This window comes from Dioscorea cayenensis, chromosome 24 (genome assembly GCF_009730915.1).
Source record: "Dioscorea cayenensis subsp. rotundata cultivar TDr96_F1 chromosome 24, TDr96_F1_v2_PseudoChromosome.rev07_lg8_w22 25.fasta, whole genome shotgun sequence".
NCBI classification, from domain to species: domain Eukaryota; kingdom Viridiplantae; phylum Streptophyta; class Magnoliopsida; order Dioscoreales; family Dioscoreaceae; genus Dioscorea; species Dioscorea cayenensis.
This window is the reverse complement of record NC_052494.1, coordinates 302,460-324,541: the sequence shown is the minus strand read 5'-3', so window position 1 is coordinate 324,541 and position 22,082 is coordinate 302,460. Positions and strand designations below refer to the sequence as shown.

Here is a 22,082-nt window from a genome sequence, read left to right as displayed (position 1 = left end):
CCAACTCTTCATCAAAAACTTTCAATCACTTTATATTTATTCAAGTGATTGAAGGGTCATCACTTGTGTGGCTACAATGCAATGCATGCATCTCAAAGTTAATTAGAGCTTATTGAACACCTCACATAGCTCCTTTATTAGTTCAAGTTAACAAAATAGAAATTAGTGACCTGTAATCCCATTCCAATTCTGTTCTAAATTAATTAAACCATAAGCTGACAGGCAATCTCCCACTTATTAGTCATGCAATTGTGTCATCCACTACTTATAACTATTTTCAGCTTAATTTTAAATAATTTGAGTCAAAATGGTAAATGCAAAGCTAGTATTAAAACCCCCTTTTATTTATCCAAGTGAATAAAATCAAACTAATGAGCTGTGATCCAATTCTTGCTCTATCCACCATTAGTTTAAACCAGAGCTTATATATATATATATATATATATATCATGCAAAGGCTTCACCCACATAAACCTCCACTAGAACCTGGTTTATAAAAAATATTATACTAATTATATTCTTCCACTCAGTCGTGTAAGTATATCAACCACATTAATCATCACATTTATTAAAAATAAAAATATTAAATTTACTTTTCATTCATCCATTACTATTTATTTTTTTTAAAAATGATAAACGAATATGCTATAAATGATGTGTGCCACATATGCCCTCATTTTGGTTTATTGAGATTCATATGAAGAGTCTAAACTCTTGGAGAATTAATTCTTCTATATAGAATTTGAATTCTCGCAATTTTTTCCCTCTCAAAAGACCTAAAATAATACTATTAATCATTTGAACCAAATGGTTTTAGTGAGTAAACACACTAATTAGCTGTGATTCAATACCAATTCTAAATACACCTGAAATTAATTAGATCATGATCACAAGCAAAAAAAAAAAGTTATATATAACCTTTACATTCACTAGAAACTTTCTTTTATGTATTACTAATTATATTCTCCTACGAAGTCATGTATTTCTATTCTCCACTACCAAGTATAACATTTTTGCAAATGTAAATTTGTCTTTTCATCCTTGTCATTTTTATTCCCAACCATCCAGTGCAATCATCCACTAGAACAACACTAGGTCTCCTCTAATTAATTTATTTACAACTATTCTATCTATTAATTATACCCTACTAAAACTCTAGCATTAACAACATTAACTTCAATTTATTCCCATAGTTATCTTGAACTTTAGGATATACACATACATCATGCAAGCACATAAGCATCTCAATTTTCATAATAATAATAATAATAATAATAAGCATCCTAACTTGACAAAATTATATGTGAACAAAAATTACAAAAATTAATATCAATTTTAAAATTTAAATTTAAATAGGAAAACGATTTCACTATATTTTTGACCCGGAACGGGATCTATCACAAAAATATTTTTTTATTAAAATAATAATTTTAAAAAGACAGATTTCTCATCTTTTCTTTCATTTCCGAAGAAATGCAATCAGGAGAGGCTAATTCAAATCCTTTGAGTAAAATAAAAACAGCTCTCCACATTCAAAGCTAAAGTTCTCTAAATTTATGAGTACTAATATCCACTATCTACTCAATTATGACTACTTTATTTATAGGGTAAAAAAAAAAAAATCTTAACCCACACAAGCATCTTGACTTTTCATAAAAATGCAAATGAAAACAAAATTACAAAAACGTGCGTGCATGCGAGTGCAGGGTGTGAGTGTGAAAAACAAGTTCAAGAATATTAAAACTCTTTTAATTAAGAATATTATAAATCATGCCAAGTATAAATGCCACTAATTGACTGACATGGATAAATTCTAGGGACCAAGAAAGGATGGTTATACTATATCTTTTGAAGTAGCACTTTCAATTGATTTATATTTTTGAAGTGATTGAGGGGTCATCACCTATGTGGTTGCAATGCATGCATCTCCACACTAATTACTAATTAGAGCTCATTGAACAGCTCACACATTTCCTTTACTAGTCCAAGTTAACAAAATAGAAAAGAGTGACCTGTAATCACATTCCAATTCTACCCAAAATTAGTTAAACCATAAGCCGGCAGGCAATAAAGACTAAAATGATTCTCCAATTCAGTCATGCAATTGTGTACCCACTACTTATAACTATATTTTTCATCTTAATTCCAAAAAGTTCTAAAAAAAAAGTAAGATAAAAATGGTAAACCCAAAGCTACTATTAAAACCCATCTTTTATATTCTTCCACCTAGTTTTTATAATATATATATATATATATATATATACATACATACATATCAAATTATCTTTTCATTCATCCACTTTTACTTACTATGATAAGATTAAATAATAAGCATAAAAGCACCATAAACTACCTTTGTTTAGGCAAGTAAACACAGTAAAACTTATGAGTTGCAACTCATTTCCAATCCCACTCATAAGCAGGAAAGTTATATATAACCTTTAACTCCACTAGAAACTTTCTTTAAGTATTACTGATTATTTTCTCCCAAGCAATCATGCATTTCTATCCTCCACCACCAATTTTAACATTTTGCATATACACACCCTTTTATTATTAGATTTCAATCACAGGAAAGAGTCAAACCCTTAACCTCCAGCATAAGACTTAAGTGTCTTCCCGCTCGATTATTGCGGCGGTGATAACATACAAAATCTTTTTTACATCTATCTACTTTTCTTCAGTATAAATGTTCAAAAAAAAAAACACCCCAGCTTATTGATTCATTCCATCCTATAGCTATCTTTTGCGCTTCCTAGTTGTATTCCCAACCATGAGTCCCACATTATGCCCATCACCACTGCAATCATCCACTGGAGCAACACTAGGTGTCTCATATTTATTTTATTTTCAACTGTTCTGTGTGTTGTACCCCGCTAAAAACAATAACTACAAGCTGTGGAGAGTGGAGTGACAAGGCAAATTTACCTCAAGTATAAGCCCCTCAGTGCTCACTGGAGAAGAAGGATAAAGAAGACTGATATCTGATGAAGTGTTCTCTTCACTTGGCCGCAATTCTGTAATTGTAACTCAAAAACTTTAAGATGAAAACCATAATCCATACACTAATGAAAGTTGTGTTTATGTGTTTCTTAGCAAACCATTATAAAATGTTAAATGATAATAATCAACCTTTGTTTTCAATTAATTTAATAAAACAAATGTCGAACCTTTATAATCAAGTTTTGCATAAAAGAGTTGTAGGTGATATGCATTACATTAAGCAACTTATCAATCTACCTTTGTTTTCAATTAATTTAACAAAACAAATGTCTTAACTTTATAGTCAAGTTTTGCATAAAAGAGTTGTAGGTGATATGCATTACATTAGGCAATATTCCTCAAATTTTTACCAAACAACCCAAAACACCCCCTCTAATCCTTCCTACAAGGAATAAAAGATCTTAGTCAGAAAGAAGCCACTCTCACACATCCCAAGAGTAACTAATTCCGGATTAAAACATAGATTAAAAGTTACAATTATATCTTAGATATATATATATATATATATATATATATGCGTATATCTATATATATATTTGTATATGTATGCATATGTATGCATATGTATGTATTTACATATATACATGATATGAAATACATGTATAATGCATAGAAAGTGTGTAGTAGTCTAGTAGATGTGCCAAGCATATAGGTAGACGTGTGTGTGTCTGATGATATATATTTTAATAATAATTTAAAAGTTAGAATAATAATAATAATAACAACAACAATTAATAATAATATTTAGAATTAAAACAATAATAACGATGATAATAAGGATACCAATCATAATACTAGCACAGATAATAAAAATAACATCAAATATAATATTTAATTATATTAATATATATAATTATAATGATGGTTATGATCATATAATATTTTTCCCTTTCTATATTTTTACCCTTTTTCTATCTACTCAATATCCAACATTCCAACGAAGGATCAATCCCAAACATTAATAAGTGTGTCGCATGTGCTAATTTTTTACTAGTTTTTTAATGTATAGAGCAACCCTATCCGGCTACTCCTTTTATTTAAAAGACAACAATAACCGTATCTATTTTATTAAGAAAAAAACAAAAGCAACAATAACCCTACCTTGTTTTAATAATAATTATAAAAAAAAACAACTCTATCCCTCAAATCTATTATTTAAATCAAAGTAATATCCCAAATCACATGTAGAACCAGAGATATAACATGCTTTGTAGCTTGTGAAAAATGTACATTGAAGGGAATACATATGCATAAAACTGGATACAATACATTATACGCCTACCAATGAAATTTCTCCATAAAACACAGTACTCTTCAGTATTATTATTATAACCTAATTTGAGAAACTATTTTAGGATTAAACCGCCCATTTCAAACATTTACAGTTAAAACCAGTAAGTTAAAAAATTAATATTTGTAGTTTTTAATGTTTTTTTTTTTTTTGACAAAGCAAGCGCTGCCTGTCAAGGAACAGGCAAGTATAGTCATTTACAATGGCTTAACGACCCACAGAAATTTATTAACTTGATCAGACGTCATATGAGATGATTAAAGTCTTTCTATGTGCACATCCAAAAAATATTTCTAACTGACACATCCGGAACTAATTTTCAACTATCTAAGGTAAATCACCATGAAGCTAAATTTTTATTTCAGAAGATGCACACATATAGTGCTGGACTAGACCCAAACTGCATATAGAAAAATTGTAATTTAGTGTTGGACTAGACCCAATCCAACTAGACCCAAACCATTGCACAGGATTCAGACAGAATTTTCCCCTCTGACCCAAATCATGGCTGTATCAACAAGGAAATATCTCTCGCTTAAGCAAGGTAACAACTTTTTTGTCAACAAAGTGACAGAAAAGGACAACAGAGGCGGTTTCCTCGCCACAAACCTTTGGACCCAGCCTAGTTAATAACACCAATAACAACGCCCAACAACAACAACATTAATTAAAAGCTTTCAAAACCAATAGGATAAGAACAAAGCGATGAAACTAATGGCCCTGAGCTATAAATCTCATCACAAACAGCAGAAGACAAAGATACAAAGAGACACAAAAGCAAGGATGTGTTACAAGGTGGATTGTAAGCAGTGTGGGAAGGTTACCTGGGGAGGATGTGGAAAGCACGTCCTATCTGTTTACAATGGTGTTGAGAAAGGGAAACACTGCATGTGTCGCTCTTGGCCTGGGGTCTCCTTGCCTTCCGACACCGCATCCTCCAAGAACTCCACCAGCTCCAGCTCCAGCGCCAGGTATGAGACTTCATTGGTGCTAAAATTCTGAGTAATAAAAGTTCCATCTTTTCATGTATCATTGATAGCTAAGAAATTTCATTTTGACTAAACTTTCAATATGTGATTGGCTACACTTCAATTCCATGTTTAACCTCCCGACCAATCACTAGTTTCCCGGTAACAGTGTAGCTGTAAATGATACTAAATGCTGTTAAACAAAGTAGTGAGTGCTTACAGTTAAAAAACTTGGCACATAGTCAATGATTTGACAACAATGTCATGATTTCTTTCTTTTATCTTTTTCCTCGAAAGTTGAACACTGCCACAGTCTTAATACCTGTCTTGACTTGACCATATGCTCAAGAAGTGAACTTTCAAGGTGGACTTGAGTATCCTGAAATACATTATTTGACTGTTAACCCAATCGACCAGTGATAGAATAATAATGATTTTTTTTTTTATTTGGCGTAGCACTGATTTCTCTTCTATGAAAACTTGCAGATAAAAAAAAAATCACAGGTATTGATCTCAATGAGGAATTGAGACAAGTTTCAAGGAAATTATGCTGAGAAACAAACCTTATGATGCTACTTCATCTGAAGCATCCACTGTGTCCGCAATAAAGTACATGTGTCCCTTGAATATGTGATAACTAGATGTTTATAACAGGCCAATCCTTGTTGGCCTTGGTCTGACCTAATGTCTTCGTTAATGTTTGAGCCAATATTTAAGGATTAATGAATAAATACTCTTTTGTGTTGTCTAAACTATGACATGTTTAAAGTGCCAATATATGTTTCTAATGTCTCCTACATTTGTCTCTCTAAGATATTCTCAAATTGTACACTTACCTTTTATATTCTAGTTATAGATTCAAAGTGATCGCTAAAAAATAACTTTTGCCATCTGCAAATCAACCACACTTAAACTCCAAAATTTTTAAAATTCCAGAGGATGAATAAAAAAACACAGATGATCATGCCCTAAACAAGACAATTGTGCTTGCCACATATATAATGAAGTGTAAATTAAACTAAAATAATTGCCAAACCTCACTTTATTTGAGTGAACAGGTAGTATATCACACTAACCCCCACTAACCTACCGAATTAATAGTATATAAGAGATGACATTGCTTCATCTTCCAGCAACCTTAGTGCTGACATCAAGATTTCATGATAACTAATAATTCTAATATTATATACACACCGCTGCTTAAGGACAAGGCAATAAGTGTATTTTGTTACCTGTTAATTAACTAAAAAAACCCAATAGAGTATTTAAGACCATAACCGCACAGCTCACTCCTGTAAAGTGTGGGATTAAGACCACTAATAAGCATACCCAAATCACACAAGTCCACATGACCATACATGTTCCATGAAGTGGGCCATCAAGCATCATTGCCAATGCTAATATCATGAACAAGGTCCATGATGGAATATAATCCAAGTGATAAGCCTGGAGAACATCACAGACCATAATGGCATGTAGACTAAAATACACACGGAATTATTGGGAATCACCAAAGCAAGAGTGTTAGTTCAGAGAGACAAAGAGGTATGGCCAATAGAACATGCTTCTCGTGTTGTATGCCTTGTTATCATTGTAAAACAACAATTAGGGCAGGGTACTTATGAACAAAAAGCTGGACCCCAGAGTCTCCAACCTCTGCACACTGGAGTGCTGCCAGTTGATTTAGAAGGAAACAAACTAGGAATGAAACAAGAGGAGAACAGTAAGTGGTAGTAGTTCAAACCTGTTCAAAGCGCCAACAATTCCAGAAGTAGTGATAAGGGTCCAAACTTGATTTGGTCCTGCTACCTGCTTTCTCTTATTGTTTTGAATGTGGGCCAAACCAGCATGGTTCATAGTTTACGCAAGCTAAGAAAATTTCATGGCTGCTTTTATTATATGGCTTTACTTTCATTCATGGGATGTTGTTTAACCCCATCCGAAAGAAGAGTAACACCTAACAAGATGCTCCACTCAGCAGCATTAGATAGTGCAGCCTTTTCTTTTTCTCCAAAAACAATAGATGATACACTCTTAACTGACTTTGCCATTATAGAAATGCTGTAAACTATGTCACAAAGGAAGAGACATGCTTCGGTTGGTGTGCTTTTGGGTTGAGGGAAGAATAAGACAGAAAAAGAAAATAAAGAATGTAATGATGAAAGGAAATATAAAGAAAGTCTACTCACTAAATTTCATTGCATTTGCTTTTCCATCTCATTTTGTTCATGCAACCAAACACAGGAAAAAGATTTCTTTCTTGTTTTTCATTTAATCTTCCTCTACTTACATAATCCAAATACACCCAATTTTGTACAAGATAATTAAATGTCAGCATGAACAAATAACAGAAATCTTGTGTGTACTACAAGTATATGTATATGTAACTTCCAGGATTTTACTGCTATAAGCCCATCTTTCTGGCTTAGATCAATAATCAAAGCAAACTAATATCAAAACATCAAATAGATTTGGCCAAGTTTTTGGATTATAGTTAATATAATCAGGACAACCTAGCTCTAGTAAAATAATGAGTGGCATCGATGGAACTGCATTGTACCCTACATGGAAGGCATAATTTTTAACTTTGATATAATTAAATAATCTGTTTTGCAAATGTTTATTTCTGTGGCCGCCTATGATATATTGACACTAATCAGGATATAGTCTACTAGCAACAGTCTTTTCAAGAATGCAATAAAAAACCATAGAATGTAGAGATTCACAAACCAGCCATGAATTGGACTAGAAACAAGAGCAACAGTTACAACCAAAACATGCTAGAAAATACTAGTTTCTGAGCAAAGGCTGCAGTGACCCACCCTTATTCCCCTGCCCAACCCTTCCGTCACCTTTCAATGCACCACATCATGGTGGATGGAAAATTGAAGAGCTCTGAATGCCCTGCAAAAGTCTCATGACTTTAATTCCTGAAACAGTAAAGCCCCAAAACAGAGAGTGGAATCCAATACAGGAAAAGAAAAATAAACAAGCCAAAAGAATAGGAGAAAAAAAAAAGAGAGAAAAAGAAAAAAAAAAGCAATAAGCCAGTAGGCAGGTAGGAATGGGACAATCATGAGAAGAGAGTGTTAGCATAAACAAAAAGATGCACCATTTTCCTCTCTACTCCCAACCAGCCAGCAGCACAGCAGCTCCCTGAGTGAGATTCTCTGGTAATTAAATAAAGCCATAAGCCTGCAATCAAACAGTTAAACTAATGAGAAAATAAAGTAATGGATAATGAGAAAAGTTGTGGCTCTGTGACTGTGAGTGCTTTTTAGGTTGAACTATCTTGTTCACGTTCTGTTTGTCCCTTCTCTCCCTTTCAGAATCCTTTGTAGTGGGATCTAGGGAATTAGAGCTGTTGAGAGAATGAACTAAAAGTTTGGAAGGTAGCAAGAGGAAAAATGGCGACCGAGAAGCTTAGTGCCAGAGGAGGCCAGGCATGGTTCTGCACAACTGGACTGGCCAGCGATGTCGTTATCGAAGTTGACGAGATGAGCTTTCATCTCCACAAGGTAATCCACATTGATCACAATTATCAATCCTACTCAGTGCTAATTGTCTGACAATTTTTCTTGATTTTGATTTCATTAGTTTCCATTGATGTCGAAAAGCAAGAAGCTTCACCTACTGATAGCGCAAAGAGAGCAGAAGCAAGAAAATGGAGGAGAAGAGAACGAGGAGGAGATTAGGGAGGAGGAGCTTCACCGAATTACCTTGCCGGACTTCCCCGGCAGCGCCGAGACCTTCGAGGTGGCCGCCAAGTTCTGCTACGGCGTCAAGGTGGAGCTCAACGCTTGGACCGTCGCGCCGCTGCGCTGTGCGGCGGAGTACCTCGAGATGACAGAGGAAATGATGGAGGAGAACCTCATCTCCCGGACGGAGCGATATCTCACCCAATCCGTGCTCCGGAACATCAAGGAATCGATCAGGGCGCTGAAGTCCTGCGAGGATCTCATGCCGCTCGCTGAGGATCTCGGGATCCCCCAGCGCTGTGTGGATGCCATCGCCGCCCGCGCCTGCTCCTCCGATCCCACCTCTCTCTTCGGCTGGCCGATTTCCAACGGCTCCGATCCCAAAGACCCAGAAACCGCCAGTGTCCTCTGGAACGGGATCGACACAGGCGCCCGCCGCAAGATCAGCAGCCGCTCCGCCGCCGCCGCAGCGGCCGACTCCTGGTTCGAAGACCTCACCATCCTCAGCCTCCCGATCTACAAGCGCGTGATCGCCGCCATGAAATCTCGAGATCCAAACCCTAGCGCCATCGAAAGCTCATTGATCTCCTACGCGAAGAGCTCCATTCCCGGTCTCTCGCGCTCCAACCGGAAACCCTCGTCGGCGCCATTGACATCGGAGACGGAGCAGCGTGAGCTTCTAGAGACCGTAATTACGAATTTGCCCCTGGATAAGGGCTCGGGCCTGGTATCGGGTCGGGTCACTCCAAGGTTTTTGTTCGGGCTTCTGAGGACGGTGAACATCCTTCGCGCTTCGGACGCCTCGAGATCAGCGATCGAGATGATGATCGGTTCACAGCTCGAGAAGGCAACGCTGGATGATCTTTTGATACCGAGTTATTCTTACCTGGTTGACACGCTGTATGACGTGGAGTGCGTGGAGAGGATCGTGAGGCACTTCGTCGAGCGCCACGTGGAAAGATCGACGGTCGAGGATGATCGTGCCGGAATTGAGTCACCGGCCGGTAATGATACCGCGGTCATGACGGTGGGGAGACTCGTGGACGGTTATCTCGCCGAGATCGCATCCGACGCGAATCTTAAAGTTGAGAAGTTCTGTGATCTGGCGTTGGTGCTGCCGGACAACGCTAGAGTTTACGATGATGGCCTTTATCGCGCCGTTGATCTCTATCTGAAGGTACACACATCAACGGCTCTGATTTAATCTCTTATTTTTGTATATAATTTTTCATGAAATACCATAAATAGATTAGTTTTTCGCTAATTTCATCTGAAATTTGTTTAAATATTTATTAAATTAATGTTTGAATTATTTTTTTAGTTATGATTTCGAGAATGGAGGGTGTACCTTTCCAATCATTTGGTGCAAGGACTAAATATGTGAACACCTTTATTTATTACATCACTAGCACTATTTAAAAAATTTATATTTTAGAAAAATAATTTAATAATTGGTACGTGCCGACACGTACGGTGGATTTCTTATTTATATTTATGTCCTTTCACTAATGATTCATGTACTATGCTAAGTGATGATTTTACAAACTTTCAAAGGACTAAACAGATTAAACTTAGTAGTCCACTTAATTTTTATAATAATATTTATTGCGAATACGAGAAAAGCAAGTGATCGAAGGAGACATCCATAAATGAGTTGATAAACTCATAAACAGTGATAACAACAATGTCGAATTTTTGTACTTGCTAAAAAAAACAAGAAGTTAAGTGATTAGCTGGTATGATTAGAAATTGATAGTTTGATCAAAATTCTGCACATCCTAATTTTTTTTATTGTACCACTTATATGCACAGTGCAGTTCGAATGAAAATTCTCTGACATTGTAGAGGTCATTGACGTAATTGACAAACAAACTCAGTCTATCGACACTTAGTTTTTTATATAAAATATTCATATTCTGTTAAAAAAACTAGTTTAAACCTCAGTTCACACAAGTGAGTGTATAGAGATGTATTGAAGGTAATAATTTCACATTTGTGCACGCCTCCTGATTGTAACATGTTTATATTTGTTAAAAAAATCATATATAATTATTTTTATAATTAATATTTAAATTAAAAAAAAAAATCATTTTGGCTGTAGGCGCACCCAATGCTAACAGAGGCCGAGAGGGAAAAGGTATGCGCGGTGTTAGACTACCACAAGCTCACACTCGAAGCGTGCACGCACGCGGCACAAAACGAAAGGCTTCCACTGCGCGCAGTAGTCCAAGTGCTTTTCTTCGAACAACTCCAACTCCGCCGCGCAGTGGCCGGCACAGTGCTCGCCTCGGACACGATCGTGCTCCGCACACCCGAGCGCGCCGGCGCATCATCGAGCGCGCAGCCCGAAGACAGCGCTGTTGCTCGAGAGGGCGGAGTGGCGTGGCGCGAGACGGTGAGAGAGAACCAAGTGTTGAAGTTGGACATGGATAGCATGCGCGCGCGAGTGCGTGAGCTCGAGCGTGAGTGCGCGCGGATGAAGCGCGCGCTCGAGAGGATGGGCCGGGGAGCTCGAGTGAAAGGGTTGGGTTTGATCACGAAGAGGTTTGGGTGTCGGTTTGGGGCTCAGGCTTGTGATTCGCGTGATCTGACGGTTGTGGCGTCTGAGAGGAAACCTGGGACGCCTCGTACGCCGTAGATTTTGTTTGTGGGCCCGGGGTCTGGTTTTTGGTCGGGTTTTGGTGTGTTGTTGTATTTTAGGTTGAATTAGAATTAGTTTTTTTTTTAATTTAAAAAAAGAAAAAGAAAAACCAAGTAGTTTTATTTTTAAAGGGTGGGATTGTTAGATATTAATCTCATTTAATTGAAAAAAAAAAAAAATCTAGTTCGCAAATATAGTGTTAATCTTGTTTGGTTCCAGAAACAAGGTATTCCATGATTCTCGTCTATCAGATCTGGACACGTATAATGTTATTTTTTTTTATGTTGTAATTGAGAGACACACAAAATAAATCTGGTTTTGGAATCAAACGAGATGACTTTGCAAATATGATGTGATTGCTAAGTGCTTTACATGATAAAAATAAATGTATTCATAGACTTTTTTTTTTAGTTTAGTTTGTAATTATAGTTGTTTGATGATTATTAAATAATTAATATATTTAAACTTATATTGTTTATGCATTTCACTGTATAGTATGATTTGGGTGAGTTTTGTTTGTTGATTTGGAGTTCTCATTAGTTTAAATTCAAATGAAGCCTAAATCCATCATTTGATAAAGATATATTTGTGTATATATATGTGGTTGTTTTCAAAATGAAACATTTGATGTGATTTGTTTTTTTTTTCTTTGACCAAAGGCCACAAGCTTCACAAAAATACAAAAATGGTACAAAAATGCACTATTTATTGTGATTTAATAATTTTTAAAATTTATTGTAGAGCAAATTAATATACCTGACAATTAAAACTTGTTATGTATACACAAAATCATATATTAAGGATTATAATTTTATAATAAAAAAAATTTACTATATAATTTTAGAAGAAAAAATATGCCTCTTTTTATATGAAATTTACACTAAAATTTAGTATACAATAAATAAATAATATTTTAAAACAACAAATTCAATGTGCAAATACTTTACAATACTTGTGGCATGATTTAATTGGATTTCCATTTCAATTAGACAACAAATTTATTTTAAATATTTATAACATGTAAGAAAAAGCCAAAAAATATTTGAATAAAAATTTCACAGTACACATATAAAATATAAATATTAAATACCAAAAAATAAAAATAAAAATCTCTTTGACTAATTACCGGATACGTGTTAAATATAAAAACATTTTAAAAATGAAATTAATTTTTTATTAAATTAAAAATTCCATATGATGGATGACACACTCACACGTGGCAGCGAGTTACCGTTTAATGGCTCAACCGCGTTATAACACACGCGTTGAATTCATCGACATGATGAAATCGGACGTCTCCAAGCTTGCCACGTGTCCTCTCATCGTCGAAGCATCCAGACCCCCAAAAGATCTCTATCTTCCCCAAATCAAAGACCTCTCACTCTCACTCTCTTTCTTTCTCTCTTGATTTGGATCGATTTGGAGCTGGATCTTGAGAATTAGGGTTCTTGTTTGATAGATCGAGGTTGGAAATGGGGAAATTTGGGTATTTGGCGATGAAGACAGATCGGTTGAGTAGTGATCTCATTGAATCGGATCTTAAGGAGCTCGGTGTTGCTGCGAAGAAGCTAGCTAACCATGCGTTTATGCTGGGGAGTGGGCTTGGGTTTGGTACTACTTTCTTCAAGTTCCTCGCTTCCTTTGCTGCTATGTGAGCTCTCTATTCACTTTATCTTTTTGTTTTTTATTTTTATTTTTTGTGTTTAATTTGATTATCTTGTTTGTTAGCTGTGAATTTTTCTTTGTTCTTATTTCTTTTCATGAAAATGAGTGTTTTTTATATGATGAAATGTTGTAAAAGGCATCGGATTCAAAGATTTGTATAAAATTCGACATTAAGACTTCTCATGTATTGAATATCGCCTTTGGAAAAGTATATCACGTTGTGTTTTGAGTAATAAGGGAAAACGGAACAATAGATAAAGAAAAAAGAGCTTTTTTTAAAGTTAAATTTTTTTTTTTTTTTCGTGATGCGCCTTTTTGTTCCGACTTTGTTGCTTAACAGTTGGTGGGCCCTTTTTTGTTTTTTTGCTCTTCTGCTTGGTTGTGAACTACTTGTTTGTGGATTTGATGGAATTGGTATCCAGCATGTGGTTCATTTGTATATTTAATTGTTGCAATTCATGCGTATTAATGATTTATTTGATCCTCCGCTGCAAATGTTTTTGTTTTAATACATTCCTAAATGTATTTTGGATTTTGCATTATACAGTATTATTTGGTTAAGCCAATAACTGGTGTATAATGAACAAATAATATTAGAAGAAATTCATGTAAGAATCTAGATATACGAAACATGTAGGAAGAAATTTCAATTTCTTCTTCTAATTATCTTGATGTGTTTTTGTGTGTGTTATTATTATAATTATCTAATTGCTCATCACAAAAGAAAAATGTAGATATTGTTCAGAAACTTGTGTCAGAAGGTGGCCATTTGACTTTGTATGAAATGGACACCTTTGTTATTTTTGGCTTCTTCATGTTTTATATGATTATTTAGGGCATTTGTTGTTCAATTAGACAATGAATTATTTACTAGTAACAAAAAGAGTAGGTGGTTATTGCTTGTATCTTTCTTGGAAAAAGGTTTAATTTAATTCATTTGTTTCTTTACTGTTGTTTCCTCCTGCAGATACCTGTTGATACTGGATCGCACAAACTGGAAGACCAACATCCTGACATCCCTCTTAATTCCTTACATTTTCTTGAGTCTTCCTTCTGTATTATTCTCTTTGTTAAGGTGAGTGTTATTCATGGTATGCAATTCCTCTGCTCGAAGTTCATGATAAACAATTGATGTTGACCCATAAGAGGTCTGTTTAAACTTCAGTAAGAGTCAACTACACAAATCACCTATAGACTGAAATTTTCATTAGTTGAAGTGAATGATCAAGGAGTTGAAGTAAAGAACTTTTCCCCTCTGTGTGTGTGTGTGTGTGTGTGTGTGTGTGTGTATATCTGGCTCGCTCACTTGCTCTTTTTGATATTTTGCACGTAATTTGCAGAAAAAGGTAGTTTAGTTTAACAACAATGGGTAACTTGTGTAAATTGTCAGGGGTGACCTTGGAAAGAGAACTGGTTTTTGTTTGGCCAACTAAGGCTAAAATTGACTTCAGCCAAAGGTTTCCTACAATATTGTGTCTTCTTTTTTCCCCTCTTTATTATTAATGTTTATGTAGTTATTATTATGACTTTTCTTCTTTGCATTAATGAACTATCACTGCATGACAATACTAAATCTTGCACATTGATGTGAGAAGTCTTTTTTTTCTTTCTATTTTTTAAATTTTTTTTTAATTTTGTTGGTTTTCTTTTGTGACCATGACTGTATTGTTCTTATGAGCTGCAGAGGTGAGTTTGGCAAATGGATTGCATTTATCGCTGTTGTGCTGCGACTCTTCTTTCCTCGACGCTTCCCAGGTCCAATCTATCCTCTAATTAACCATGTTTGCACATAAATTCTTCTTTCATTGTTGCCAAACTTATCCAGAGCATTTGTTTCTCCAATCAAAGAATGCAATGCATATAACCTGATGGAACATCCTTTAACTTGTGATTCATACATGTGCATCAGTGATGTTAGTGGTTGTATGATGTATAAGTCTGTGTAGTAGCTGGATCTTGATTAGATTAGTTGCTTACTTTTCAGTGGCTTTTGGACTTGCTGTGAGTTACAAACTTGCCAACAAAAGTATCCTAGATAAAATTGATTGATTGATTGAACTTGCCCTAGGCCAGACTCTGTCATGCAGTTCCAGTAGTCATTATGTGTCAATGACAAGAATGTATACATCTATAATGCATGATTTGTGCAAGCTTTATTATGAAGTTTGACTGTCCAATTCTTAATTGATATCTTTGGACACACCAATTTGCCCTCATGACGCATGAGTAATCCAGACAATCTACCCTTCTTATTCTCAGGAATTTTTCTTAGTGCTTTCTTAATCATCTTGAGTGTTTTCACAATGGAAACACACCACCTCCTGCACAAGCCAATTTTTAGCATCATGCACATATGCCTTCTATCTTGTTGAGGGAATGTTAAAAATTTGTAATCATGCTTCTGTCAACTATTATATATGTTCTCCTTAATGATAAACATGTTTTTATGCTTCATGAGGAAAGGAATCAATTACGGATTTTCTCTGTTTCCATACAATAAAGTTGTTTATATTGATTGCTATTTTGTTGGATGCAGACTGGTTGGAGTTGCCTGGAGCACTGATCCTTCTTCTGGTTGTTGCACCAAGCTTCTTTGCGGACACCATCAGGGATAGCATTGCTGGTACTATCATTTGCTTGCTTATAGGCTGTTACCTTCTACAAGAGCACATCCGAGCATCGGGTGGCTTCAGGAACTCTTTCACAAAAAGCCATGGTGTGTCAAACTCGATCGGAATAATTCTTCTCTTCGTCTACCCAGTCTGGGCACTGGTTCTGCATTTTCTGTAGCTATAATTATACCATATGATCCTTTGAAAAAATATGTTGAAAATAATAATTAGTCTTCTTGTCCAGCTATTTGTTTGTGAGACTAGTTTGTTTATTCTTTGATGTCTAAACTTTGTGTTGTTGAATGCCAGTGTGAGAAATTTGTTTGTTTGTTCCTTTTATATATATATAATTTTGGACTGGGTTTGTTTATTCTTTGATGTATAAACTTTGTGTTCTTGAATATCAGTGTGAGAAGTTTGCTTGTTTGTTCCTTTTTTTTCTTTCTTTTATTTATGTAATTTTTGAAATATTTAGATGCAAAATGATGCATTTTATCATGTTTTCGTACATGAAATTAATATTTACATCCATCTATTTATCTAATTAATTTTTACCAAAAATTTAAAAGTTAATTTAATCTTGTTATCTGAGAGCCAAAACTTCAAGTTATCTTCGTAAATTTTATTTTTATTTTTTAAAAAAAAGTATAATATCCGAATTGGTCTTCTATTTTTCTCTCTTTTTTTTTGTCTCTCTACTCAGAAATGCTCTATAATAGTTTCTCTACTCTTTAAAATAATTCTATTTAATCTCTTCTACTCTTAAATAGGTTAATTATTTGGTTGTATTTTTAAGAGTAGAGGGACTAGATGAGAAGAGATTAATAATAGAGGGATTAAATTGGGTAATTTTCAAAAGTAGTGTGAATAGTGAGCGCATGACATAAAAAGTAAAAGGGACTAATTCGAATATTATACTTTTAAAAAAATAAAACAAACTAAATGTGCCTTCTGACCGTGGGCCGGATTATTAAATCTCTAAATAATTGGGCCGAGGCCCATTAAAGTCTCTAAACCCTAAACCCGTCCTTCTCTACTCTCTATAAAACCAAGCCTAGAGCTCCAAATCTCCATCACCGAGCTTGAAGCCATGGCGGCGTACTGCGTTCCTCTTCGATCCTTCATCGATTCCTTTCTCTTTTTTTTTTTTTGATTTTTCATTCATCTGGGTTTGTTTATCTTGTTCATCTCTTCTGATCGTTCTTATTGTTTTCTTTTTTGTTAATTTTTAATATATATATATATATATATATATATATATATATATATATATATATTGGATTTGGGGGTTTAGGGTTTCCTCGATGATGAGATAATGGAAATAGATGACGAGTCCTATAATATCCATTCCATTCATCGTGAGGACAATCGAGGCATTTGTCTGAGAGGATTCCATCCCTAATTACCTTGTTTTATATTTTTAAAAAAAAGTTTTTTTTTCTAGGTTTTTAAGTGAAAAGTTTGTTTTTTATTGCTTTTCTTAGATGAAAATTTGAAGATGGTGGCATGATGATGATGAATTAAATTTTTTTCTGAGATCTCTGTGTCTCTGAGAGATTCAAATCCTCCTACTCATTCTGAATGCCAACTTTCTCCTCTCTAATTTCATTCTTCTCTTTTTTTTTTTGTGGGTTTGGTTCATTTGAACGAGTAATCTCTAATTAGATCCTTTTGAGATCGTCAAACTGGGTTTTTTATTGTTTTTAAATCACTATTTTTATATAATGAATTTATTATTATTATTATTATTTTTTTAAGTATCAAATGCTACTATTGATTTTAAGGTGTTTGAAAGTTTCCCTTTTTTTAATTAAAAAAAAAATAGATATTTGATCACAAATTGTTGATAATCATAGAGCATGGGTGGAAATGGTGTTTGGATGGAGAAATTGGATGACATTGTGATGAACAACCAGGATGATAACTTTTGGAAAATGTGATTATTAAGTGATGATTACCCCCCATCCCTTCAAAACGACTCTTGTTAATTTTGGAAATTTAAAATTTATAAAAAAATATATTAATTTTTAAAAAATATTTTTATTTAAAATATGACTTAATAAAATGTATACCTGAATATGTTTATTAGAAATTATAGAAATATATTAAATATAAGGGGTAAATTTGAAAAAATAATATATATTGTTTTGGAAAATATTTAAATGGATAACTAAAAAGATTAAAAGAACTAATGATTTTTGGGTTAATTGTTATTGGGTGTCTTGGAGAACCCGAGATTGACCTTCATGTCTGAGGGCACGCTTCGAAGAAGACCCGCTCTCTGTCTTGTGTTGGCTTCGAAGAGGATCCGAGATCGAACCTTATGTCTTACGTAGATGATGACTTGAGTCTTGCTTCTCACATGTGTATATCTCTCTGGTGTGTTTGTCGCCTTTAAAAAAAAAAAAAAATAAATAAAAAAAAGTTTCAAAATGGGACAAGTAGTTCATTATTGTTGGTTATTTTGGAGGTTATTTGGATTAGAAACTTAATTTTATCTGTTGCATTTGCAGTGTTCTTATATTTACATTTTAGAAATTCACAAACTATATATTGGAATATGTTAATACTAATATGAATTTGTACTGATATTTTGAGAAATTCCAACTAGTTCAAATCAGTATTGAGTATTGAATCTATGTATATATTTTAACTTAAATTTCCAATGCAAGCTTCAAAATTCAAAGAAGAAAACTTCATAATTGTATCCTATAATCATAAATACATTTTTATGAAGTGATGATTTTCACCTTCAGAACCTTTTTCTATTAAGCTTCTTGAGATCAAAGACATTTTATAGCGTCCTATGTGTTACCTTGAATACCAAAATTGAAATTTATATACATAATTATATAAATTACCATTAAAAAAAAAAAAAATAGAAAAGAAACATGTAGCTTGTTATCATTTCATCCAATTTTGTTCATTTGTATTCAGGCATAAATTTTTCCATAAAAGATTTCAAGATGTATAAGTAACTGTGTAAGGCCTCATTTTTTAATAAAAATTTGATAGCAAGAGATTTACATCATAAATTAGAACAACAAACAAATAAAATACTTAACTCTAAAAGGCAGCTACTACAAATGCAATAGCTAGACTCTTCACCAGCAAAACTTGTTAATGACTTTCAAACCTCAAAAAAGAAAGTCCAAAACTTTCAATATATATAAAAGAAAGAAAGTCCAAAACTTTCAATATATATATATATATAGAGGACAGTAATCTAGGGATGTCTCTAGATTTGAATTTGAAAGTACCGGTAGATCATTATCTAATGATTGTTGTTTTATTATATAAATATAACTCCGGAGGTGAGATTAGCATCATTAACCTCATCTCTGAGGTTAGTGATGAAATAATAACTGTTAGATGAGTGATCCAACGGCTACTGTGGGGATGATCCTAAATTCGTTTTTTGGGGACGTCCCCAGAAAATATATTGTCATATATATATATATACACACACATTCAAAATTACTGATAGTTTCTTATGGATTAGATTCAAACTAAGTGATGTTAAATAAAAACCCAATATACCAAACTACCACCTTCAAAATGCTACAGAACCAAATCAATATTGTGCTTCATATCTGAATCCAACTACATCCTGCTACTTTAGGCATTCTTTTCTCCTTCATCAACATACAAATTTTTGATGCATTCTCCCACATTCTCATCGAAATGAATATGTTCAACAGTAATATATAATTACCTGAATTCTCCGGTTCAATTTCAAACAATTTCTCAGCAGCAATCTTACCGAACTCGACATTCTTATACTCTCTACAGCCACTAAGCAAAGCTCCCCACACACCAACTGTAGGCTGCATTGGCATGCTTTGGATGAACTCATATGCTTCTTTCAGGTAACCGGAACGGCTCAAGACATCGACAATGCAAGCATAATGATTGGTATCGGGCTCAATCCCGTAATCTCTGCTCATTGAATTGAAGATTTCCCGGCTTTCATCAACAAGATGTGAGTGACTGCAACCTGATAAAACAGCCATGAATGTAACAGGGGTTGGTCTCACATCAAGTTGTATCATTCTCTTGAAAAGCGATAATACTTCATCACCGCAACCATGCATCGAATTTGCAAATATCATAGTGTTCCAAGTCACCGTATCTTTTGTAGTCATTGCGTCAAATACCTTCCTAGACTTCTCCAAATCCCCGCATTTCGCATACATAAGTAGAATTGCAGTCATTAGCATTACGTCTTTCTCAAAGTCGTGTCTAATAATGTAGCCATGTGATTCTCTACCAAACATCAAACTCTCCGGACCAGTGAATGCCGGTAATATTGATGCTAATGTTACTTTGTTGCATTTGAGACCAAAATGTTGCATTTGAGATAAGATATCAAATGCAAGCTTAAAATTCCCCGTGTTTACACAGCCACTAATCATGCAATTCCATGAGGATGAGTTCACTCTCGCACCTTCATCTTTCATTTGCTTGAATAGATTCATGCCTTCTTGATGTTCTCCATTGAGAAAATAAGCAGCCAAAATCACATTCCATGAAACCACATCCTTTTCCGGGATCCTATTGAATATAATCCTCGCTTTGCTGACACTCGAGCATTTAGCATACATATCCACAAGACCACTACTCACAAACACATTGTCATCTAATCCTTTTCTCATAGCAAAACAATGTATTTCCCTGCCAGGATTAAGAGCTCTAAGTTCTGAACAAGCGGGAAGTACCTTCGACAAAGTCACTGAATTCGGCTTCGCTCCCACAAACACCATATCATTAAACAGTCCAAGTGCACTACTTGTCATCCCACAATTCAAATAAGATGAAATCACTGTAGTCCAAGACACAACATCCTTATCAGGCATTTCATCGAACACTTTCCACGATCCTTCGACACATCCACATTTACCATACATGTCAATCAAACAGTTAGCCAATGGCAGGTCCAATGAAAACCCATATCTAATGACATCCCTGTGTATTTCCATTGCCTTAACTAGGTCCTCAGAAGCAGCACAAGCTTTGGCAAGAGAGAGCAACACAAATCCATCTGGCTTGAGATTTTTCTCACTATGCAACTTGGAATAGATACTGATGGCTTCTCTAGGACGTCCATGATCAGTGTAAGCTGAAATCAAGAGAGAAAGTGAACGGAGGTCTGGTTGGGGAATTTTATCAAGCAGTTGACGTGCACTTTGAAGGTCACCAGACTTCAAGTATGTCTTTAAGAATAAGATGCTAATGTTTGAAGGGATGACCAGTGCTTGCTTTGAAAGCATGAATTGTGTGCTTTTTTTTGGTACTTCAATTACCTTTTGAACTAATTTTTTTTTTTATTTGGAAATATGACTTAGACTTCTCTCAAGTTTCTTTGCACTCTTGAAATGTGGAATAATGATACACTAATGATTTATAAAAAAATCTTAACAAAAATACTCTTCTTTGATTTCTTGAGTCTGAGATCAGACGATTGCACCGCCGCCACAACTATATATTCTCTCGTTGTTGTTTTTTTTTCTTCTTTTTTTTTGTGATTGTTGTTGTGAAATATATCACATCATATGATTGAGTTTATTTTGGTTTAGTCTTATTTTTGTTTTAGTCTTTTTTTTTTTTCCGGTTGTTTGTCTGGTTCTTGTCTTTTTCTTCTTTAATAAATTAATGGTTTATTTTTTTTTTAATTACTGATTAAATAAAATTTAATCAAACATGGCCTCAATTTCTATATTATCACTGACTCTGGTGAACCTAAACAACACTCAAAACCAAAGTGTCTAATCACTTACCTACTCCAATGCTACTTAACAGCAGATAACTTGTCCCGGGTAATCATCTCCAAAGTGTGCTGGCACCTTTTACATAGTTACTGTCACTCTATGATTGTGCCCATTTCATTCTTGGTTGATGAAGAATATATATATATATATTGTTAATTTCATGTTTAAGTTTTTTTAATTAATTATATATATATATATATAATCATTCATTTTTTGTTTTTTTTCCTTGTAGTACTCATCATCCATTGTAGGTAGGATAGATAGTACTTTTTTCAGGTTCCACCACTAGACCACTTTACAAGCACCCAAAATGTGGACCCAACTTCACATCTATATATATATATATATATATCCAAATACATGACAATGTGATGCAAAGCTCTCTAGTCTAAAGCTAAAAGTGGGGTGTTTAGGAATAAATAGCCAATGGTTGAGT

General features: G+C 34.4%; 3 protein-coding genes, 1 long non-coding RNA gene and 2 other non-coding genes across 7 annotated transcripts; 4 read left to right on the top strand and 2 right to left on the bottom strand.

Annotated features, from left to right (window-relative positions):
• Positions 1-5,178: 5,178 nt before the first annotated feature.
• LOC120252821 lies at positions 5,179-5,742 on the bottom strand. Its single transcript, XR_005534145.1, has 2 exons — positions 5,483-5,742; positions 5,179-5,292 (listed from the first exon to the last, which is right to left on the bottom strand). It is a non-coding gene; the product is annotated as an uncharacterized LOC120252821 (long non-coding RNA).
• A 2,587-nt stretch (positions 5,743-8,329) lies between these two features.
• On the top strand, positions 8,330-11,917 carry LOC120252820 (BTB/POZ domain-containing protein At5g66560-like). Of its 2 annotated transcripts, XM_039260989.1 has the most exons (4): positions 8,330-8,435; positions 8,592-8,780; positions 8,860-10,137; positions 11,062-11,917. In XM_039260989.1, the coding sequence occupies exons 2-4, from the start codon at positions 8,670-8,672 to the stop codon at positions 11,596-11,598; spliced, it is 1,926 nt and encodes a 641-aa protein (XP_039116923.1). In that variant the 5' UTR covers positions 8,330-8,435; positions 8,592-8,669; the 3' UTR covers positions 11,599-11,917. The 2 variants fall into 2 exon arrangements, with proteins under 2 accessions (XP_039116923.1, XP_039116922.1); XM_039260988.1 differs by lacking the exon at positions 8,330-8,435 and having other exon boundaries at positions 8,464-8,780.
• A 1,045-nt stretch (positions 11,918-12,962) lies between these two features.
• On the top strand, positions 12,963-16,248 carry LOC120252865 (cold-regulated 413 plasma membrane protein 2). Its single transcript, XM_039261065.1, has 4 exons — positions 12,963-13,252; positions 14,234-14,341; positions 14,951-15,021; positions 15,803-16,248. The coding sequence occupies exons 1-4, from the start codon at positions 13,074-13,076 to the stop codon at positions 16,054-16,056; spliced, it is 612 nt and encodes a 203-aa protein (XP_039116999.1). The 5' UTR covers positions 12,963-13,073; the 3' UTR covers positions 16,057-16,248.
• Positions 16,249-17,177: 929 nt separating this feature from the next.
• LOC120252903 lies at positions 17,178-17,268 on the top strand. Its single transcript, XR_005534173.1, has one exon. It is a non-coding gene; the product is annotated as a small nucleolar RNA SNOR75 (small nucleolar RNA).
• Positions 17,269-17,379: 111 nt separating this feature from the next.
• On the top strand, positions 17,380-17,459 carry LOC120252902. The gene has a single exon (XR_005534172.1). It is a non-coding gene; the product is annotated as a small nucleolar RNA Z105 (small nucleolar RNA).
• A 740-nt stretch (positions 17,460-18,199) lies between these two features.
• On the bottom strand, positions 18,200-21,441 carry LOC120252890 (pentatricopeptide repeat-containing protein At3g12770-like). Its single transcript, XM_039261089.1, has 2 exons — positions 19,594-21,441; positions 18,200-18,270 (listed from the first exon to the last, which is right to left on the bottom strand). Exons 1-2 carry the CDS (start codon positions 21,146-21,148, stop codon positions 18,200-18,202), a joined length of 1,626 nt encoding a protein of 541 aa, XP_039117023.1. The 5' UTR covers positions 21,149-21,441.
• Positions 21,442-22,082: the final 641 nt, after the last annotated feature.